General features: G+C 46.4%; 1 protein-coding gene across 4 annotated transcripts; it reads left to right on the top strand.

Annotated features, from left to right (window-relative positions):
• The first annotated feature begins 550 nt into the window (after nucleotides 1–550).
• On the top strand, nucleotides 551–2993 carry TCEAL6 (transcription elongation factor A like 6). 4 transcript variants are annotated; one of them, XM_055338722.1, is made up of 4 exons: nucleotides 551–709; nucleotides 1260–1329; nucleotides 1577–1646; nucleotides 2140–2993. In XM_055338722.1, exon 4 carries the CDS (start codon nucleotides 2168–2170, stop codon nucleotides 2747–2749), a length of 582 nt encoding a protein of 193 aa, XP_055194697.1. In that variant the 5' UTR covers nucleotides 551–709; nucleotides 1260–1329; nucleotides 1577–1646; nucleotides 2140–2167; the 3' UTR covers nucleotides 2750–2993. The 4 variants fall into 4 exon arrangements, with proteins under 4 accessions (XP_055194697.1, XP_055194698.1, XP_055194699.1 ...); XM_055338723.1 differs by having other exon boundaries at nucleotides 551–721; XM_055338724.1 differs by lacking the exon at nucleotides 1577–1646.
• The last annotated feature ends 4036 nt before the right edge of the window (nucleotides 2994–7029 follow it).

The raw sequence follows: 7029 nt of genomic DNA, 5'->3' as shown, positions 1-7029 counted from the left end.
AGACAGTTGACAAAGGGTCTGGGGCTAAGGGGAAGAAATAGCCTGGAGATGGAGATTTGAGAATTATCGGTGTTTAGAGGGAAATGAACAGAAGGCACTCAGGGAGAGCAAACTTGAGGATTGAGGAGAGAGGAGGCCCAGGAACACAGCTACTCAAGGTGGCAGCGCCGCTTCCTGGCCGGCACTACTACCTGGGCTCTGGAGTCAGGCAGAACGGGTCTTGAAAGATGCTTGTGGTACACAGTTGCTGAGCACTCCCGGCAAAGTCGGGTACCCTCCCTGTGATCAGCAGTCACACCTGGCAATGACGTGCATTTCACAGGGATGCTGTGCGAGGACCTGCGATGCGCCAGGTAAAGCACTTGCAGTTGGGAAGACTCCCCGCTCCTGCTGTCTGTGACTCCCCCTGGCCATCCCCTCCCCCACCGTCTGTTTCTGACGGGTCCCTTGGGGATGGGGCTGAGGAGGCGGGGCGGGGGGGGGAGGACAGAGCTCGGGTGACGCGGGGCTCACGTGACTGGCCGGGCGCCGACGTGGGCCGCAGCCCGGGCGCCCGCTCGCTCGCCCGCCTACCCTGCGGTCTCGTCCCTGCGCTGTCGGTTTCCGTCACCAGCGCGGAACCAACTCTCTGAGCTGCCGGGACGGCTTACGAGGGGCGAGCGGGCTTCAGCGAGCCCGAGGAGGCGCAGGCCTGCCCGGGGCCCCGCAGGTCAGTGTAAAGGTGGGCGCTGCGGGCAACCCTGAGCAAGGGTGGAGGTGGATGGGAGTAGGAACCGGGAGCAGCACGGAGCAGGAAGGGGTCCGGGAGGTTGGTGAGGAGGGGGGGCACAGCGCAGATGTGGGCAGGTGGGGAGGAGCACCCCATAGCAGGCCCCGCTGCTGCCTCCTCCACGCCCCTCCTCTGCGCCCTCCATCCATTTTTGAACCTGAAATTGGGGGGGGGGGCGCCCCGCAGTGCGACAGTGAAATGTAGACATATTCTAGAAATAACCCCTTCTCACACTCTGTGCCTAAAATGAAATACTGACCTCAGCGGAAAGGGGGTGGGCTGGGCGGCTTGCTTGCAGAGGAGGGGGACACAGCGACCCAAACAGTTCTGAAAGCATCCTGGTCTGGACCTGAGGCATGAAAAGTAATGGCGGCTGGGATGCGGGGGAGGTAGGAGAGGGAAATGTTGCATGAGGAGAGCCCAGATTCAGGGAAGAAACCTCAGTCGGTTGAGTGCACAGGCCCTGCCCCTGTCTTCCATCTGTCTGCAGGTCTGTGTGTCTGTCCCCAGCACTCTGCAAGGCTAGAAAAGGAAGAGGAACCTGTCCAGAATCCCTGCAGGTGAGTGAAAGGGGGAAGAGGCTCTGAGCAGGGATGTTGGTGGGGAGAGTGTAGAGCGCAGAATTTTAGGCCCCCACTTCTCATCCCCCCACCACAAGTATTGCATACACCTGCCAGGGAAATGGTTGGGAGGAATGGTGGGGTAAATGGTGTGCAGAAGACACTTGGAGGGTTGGGATTCAGAAAAGGGACCCAAGCCTTTGTGCATCCACTGAATGCCCAGCCCCTATCTCCTGTCTGTTTGCAGTTCTTTGTGTTTGTTCCCAATTCTCTACAACACTAGAAAAGGAAGAGTTACCTGTCTTGAATTCCTGCAGGTCAGTGAAATAAGAGGGTCTCTGGGCAGGGACCCAGAGCAGTGGGGAGGGAGTGTGGAGGGTACAGCATGGGCAGAATTTGGAGTCTCATTACCTGCAAGGCTAGAAAAGTAGGAGGAACCTGTCCAGAATCCCTGCAGGTGAGCGAAAGGGAGGAAGGGCACTGGACAGGAACGGTGTGGGGAGGGTGTAGAGGGCACACCGAATGCAGAATTTGAGGTCCCCACTGCCCATCCTCCATACCATGCTGAAGGATGGTACAGAAGGTGGTAGGGCCTGCCAGGGAAATGGTTGGCTCTCACATGTGGGAGGAATTGTAGGGTAAAAGGTGGGTAGAAAACACACTTGGAAGGCTTGGCCAGGTCAAGAGAACCCAGCCAAGGGGAAGGATGCCAGTAGTATCACCACCAGCATTCCACCTCCAAGCCCTCAGTCTCCCTTGTCTCCTTTGTCTTCTCTTCCCCCTCCTACCCCACCCCACTCCACCCCCTAGGAAAAGGAAAAGAAGGGGAAATCTCAACATGGAAAAACTCTACAATGAAAATGAGAGAAAGCTGGAAATCAAGGGACATCCAGAAGATGAAGTAGAGCCTGAAGATGAAGGAAAATCAGATGAGGAAGAAAAGCTGGAAGAGGAAGGGAAGCCAGGGCATGAGGGAAAGCTCCAGAATAAGGGACAGCCAGATGATGAGGGAAAGCAAGAAAAACAGGGCAAGTCTGAAAATGAGGGAAAACCACACGGTGAGGGCAAGCCAGAATCCCAGGCAAAGCCTGAGGGTGAGCCACGGGCTGCCGAAAAGCGCCCAGCTGAAGATTATGTGCCGAGGAAAGCAAAAAGAAAAACGGACAGGGGGACGGACGACTCCAAGGACTATCAGGAGGACTTACAGGAAAGGCACTTGGGAAGTGAGGAGATGATGAGAGAATGTGGAGATATTTCAAGGGCTCAGGAAGAGTTAAGGAAAAAACAGAAAATGGGTGGTTTTCATTGGATGCAAAGAGATGCACAGGATCCATTTGCCCCAAGGGGGCAACGAGGTGTCAGGGGGGTGAGGGGCGGAGGTAGAGGCCAAAGGGGTTTACATGATATCCCATATCTTTAATGTCTTTGGTCTTTAATTCTAACTTCTCTAATGAGAATATTGCTGACCCTGCTTTCCCTGGCAGGCATTTGCCAGGCTATGTGCTCTAACTTTAAGCTGAAATTTTGTTTTAGGTGTCACTCTTATTACCAGAAGCCTTTTCATCCGACTATTATGCTCTCTGCCTTTCAGTAGGTAATTTTTATCCATGTGCATGGAAGAGGTGTTCATGGTACATTGCAAAATAACAATAAAATAAAACCATTTTTAGAACCTCATATGCAGTACCAGCCCATTTTTGTAAAGATATGTTTGCATAATGCATTTGTGCACTGAGAGAACTCTGAAAGTATGTTATACTAAAAAGTAGGCAATTATTTTTCCCATATGGTAGCCAAAAATAGGTCTCACCCATACTCAAAAATGAGTTCAGTCACCTCATGGTAGGTACTTTTGTGCCATTCCTCTGCAGGTGTGCCCATCCCCATGTCTTCCCCAGTTGTATCCATGTCAGTGAGCACTGCTGCTCCTTCTGAGTCCTGTACTGTCCTATGGCTCCCACCATGGTGTGATTCTTTTTTTTTTTTTTTTGGTTACTCATCTCTTTTCCCTAAAGGATATATTAATTATGTCTGTGATAATTTAAAAATAACTAAAATCAGAAAACAATATATGGCAAATGATTGAACTGTTCAGTGAGTTTAAGAAGGCAGTGAAGACACTTAAAAAAATTCCTGTTGTCAGAATGTACAATAATAGGTAAAACTCACATTTTCTGGGACTAATAGAGGAATCAACCTGACAGTTATAACAGACCCACTGTTATAAGGGTCAGTGTTGTCATCTGTGAAATGGAGATATTACTTGTCTCATGGGCCTGCCAAGTGGATCAAATGAGGTACTGAGTATGTGAGGTGTGTTGTAACCCAGCCTCTTATGTATTAACCAGATACTTATATGTATGTGGAGAGGGGGGTGGTGGTGGCTCCCACAACATTGCCATGCAGTAGCACATAGCTGGATGGAATCAGACATGGAGCAAGCCTGAAGGAGGTCCCACCTATGCCCACTAACAAGTCTAGGCAGCTAGAAGATGAATGCCATTGTCTCCTGGATACTTCTATATCTGCTGGGCACTGTGCCCTTTCTCCTGAGTTCTGTACCCATTACTGATAGAGTCTCATGAGCTGGAGGCCTTAAGGTGCCAAAGCCCACCCACCCTTGACACTTATAGAAGTGTGAATAAATCTCTTTCCCCACTTGAGTTACAGTTATTCAGTTATCTGTAAGTATTCTGCTAGTGCTACTTGGTATTCTAATCTCTTTTATTTTTTAGCAAAATGATCATTTATGTGTATTCTTTTGTTTATGGGTTTTTGCATACATGAATATCCTCATCAAATTCAGATATTGCAGCCTAGGCCAGGAAAAAAAATCTGTATAATAAAAGCTGTGCTATGGCCCTTGGGTGGCTCAGTTAGTTAAGGGTCTGACTTCAGCTCAAGTAATGATCTCAGGGTCCTGGAATAGAGCCCCATGTTGGGCTCTATGCTCAGCAGGGAGTCTGCTCATCCCTCTGCTCTTCCTCCTGGCATAGGTGCTCTCTCTCTCTCTCAAATAAATACAAATCTTTTTAAAAAGTGTGCTATTCTTACAGGTTAATATCTGCAAACTCTCTTTCCTAGGTTGAGTTCTTTCCAAGGAAACTTGTCAGGCCCCACTTTAGCAATTGATCAAACCCTTAAACATATTTGATTTTTAGATCCTTATTTGTGAACATGTGGTACATGGACCAGCTTATCAGTATCACATGAGAGTCGTTTATAAATGCAGAATCTCAGGCCCTACCTCAGACTTACTGAGTTAGAATCATTTTAACAAGATTCCCAGGTTATTCCTATGCACATTGAAGTTTGAGAACCACTGACTCGGCAGCCCCGGTGGCGCAGCAGTTTAGTGCCGCCTGCGGCCCAGGGCGTGATCCTGGAGACCCTGGATCAAGTCCCATGTCAGGCTCTCTGCATAGTGCCTGCTTCTCTCTCTGCCTCTGTGTGTGTGTGTGTGTCTCAATAAAATAAATTAAGTCTTTAAAAAATTTTAAATAAAGAGAGAACCACTGACTTAGATGGAGACTCTTAAGGCTCTCCCCACCCCAACTTCCCATAAAATATGTGCCTGAAAGGATAAATATATGCACCATATAAGAAATACATCACAGATAATTAAATAGACCTATTTTTGTCAAACTGTAGTTATCCCTCCCTGCATTGCTAGGTCTTGAAAATAATTCAGTGGGTCAAGATTTGCAAATTGTTAAGGAGGTAGGATAAGGGCAAATAGAAAATATCAAATTGCATTGCAGGTATGGTGAATATTAAATGAAAATTGTATTTCTTATGTGTGTGTAATATGAGTTGTGATAAAAATATATTTCTAACTGTAGACTATAGTTTTAAAAGAACTGAGAAACACTCTATTGAATTCTTTGCATCTCAAAACACAACCAGTCCATTTCATATTTGTATCCCTAGTGCCCAACACAGTACCTGACAAACGGTAGGTATTCAATAAAAGCATAAATAATAATGACTAATTCAGGAACCCTACTCTTTCCCCCAAGCTTAGCCCCTATTTACATAATTAACTTTGGACAAATAATTTTAATTGTCTAATAGGGTTTACCAGCCCAAGGAGAGATCCTGAGCTGTAGAACTTCTCAACCCCAGGAAGACAGTCTCTGCAAAGTGAAACTAAATAACTGTGGTATCTGTGCTATAAAGCGACCCAGTGGAGGACTCTGTATGCCACAGGAGCACAGTGTCATAAAGGAACACTATGCCTGTCAGGGTGGGAGGCCAGGGTAAGGAGCTGCCCTGGAAGGGTAACAGTTGAGCTACCTGTAGTTCTTTCTGGCATGACCTTTCTCTAGTTAGCCTGTGGGAATCAGGGCCTTAGATTTTAGAGACAACATATATCATATTGGTTTTGAGCTTGGACTTCATATGGTTTCCAATTTTAAGTGGTACCCAGAGCTATAGTGCAAGTTTCTCGGACACTTCAGCCTCATAACCCTGCAAACCCAATTGTATTATATTCTTGCTATACAGAGTCTATGAAACCTTAAAAATACCCAATAATAGAATTAAAAAACACACTCCTTTACTTTTTGAGCAAACCATGCCCTCTTCCTTTAGCAATTACTCTCCATTCGAGAAGCAGCTCAGTTGGGCTTGCTACCAGACCCTGGTAGAGACTTAACACCTGGCCATGATGTATTAATTTTCTGTATGAATGAGACACCCATTATGAACTTGTTTCTGTTTACTCTGTTGAATAATAAAGTTTTGTGTGGGCACCAACAAATGGACTAAAAGACTGGACTTGGGCACATCAAAATGGCACAATGGCCTCAAGGGAGTCCTCATAACCTGTTAGAAGAAGGCTAAAATGATGATCCAGATTGTGGATGTATCTTCTTGGTGCATTGACAGTAAATGTAAATGGATGTCTTCTGCACTATAACCCCACTCAGGGATGACTCAGAAAAACAGAGGGAAAGAAACATGCTACCATTGGGTGGAATGATATATGGTTCACATGGTTGTTGTCTTTGTATGTAACTCTTCATGGCTGTAGGTATGGATCTATTATGACCCATCTGCAGTGATGAAAAGATTAATTAGGGACTTTGGAAAGAATTAATTGGAAAATTAATAATCGCAGATATTTATATCCCATGATATAATAATTTACTATTGCACAACAAATTACCGCACACTTAGGTTAACAAAACATTCATTTATTAGTTCACATATTTGTAGGCAAGAGATCTTGCACAGTATGATTGTGATTTCTGCTCAGGGTCCCACAAGGCTGACATCCAGGTGTTTTCAGAATTCAGTTCTTTGCAGCTATAGGATGATGGTACTGCCTTTTTTTTTGCTGGCTATCAGCTGAGCTGTTTTCAGCTTATAAAAGCTTCAATTCTTTACCACAAGGCTCACTCCATTTTCAAGCCAGCAACAGTGCATTAACTCTTTCTCATGCTTCTAATCTCTGACTTCCTTGTATCTGACTCTAGACCCCTATTTAAAGGGATGATGTAGGGCAGCACCAGTGGTGCAGCAGTTTAGCGCCGCCTGCAACCCAGGGTGTGATCCTGGAGACCCTGGATCGAGCCCCACGTCAGGCTCTTTGTATGATGCCTGCTTCTGTCTCTGCTTCTCTCTGTCTCTATAAATAAATAAAATCTTTAAAAAAAATAAAGGGATGATGTAGGGTGCCTGGGAATTAATCTGACT

The sequence above is a fragment of the Nyctereutes procyonoides genome, unplaced genomic scaffold (genome assembly GCF_905146905.1).
Source record: "Nyctereutes procyonoides isolate TBG_1078 unplaced genomic scaffold, NYPRO_anot_genome, whole genome shotgun sequence".
In the NCBI taxonomy this organism is placed as follows: domain Eukaryota; kingdom Metazoa; phylum Chordata; class Mammalia; order Carnivora; family Canidae; genus Nyctereutes; species Nyctereutes procyonoides.
The sequence above is the reverse complement of the archived record's forward strand: the minus strand, read 5'-3'. Positions and strand labels throughout refer to the sequence as shown.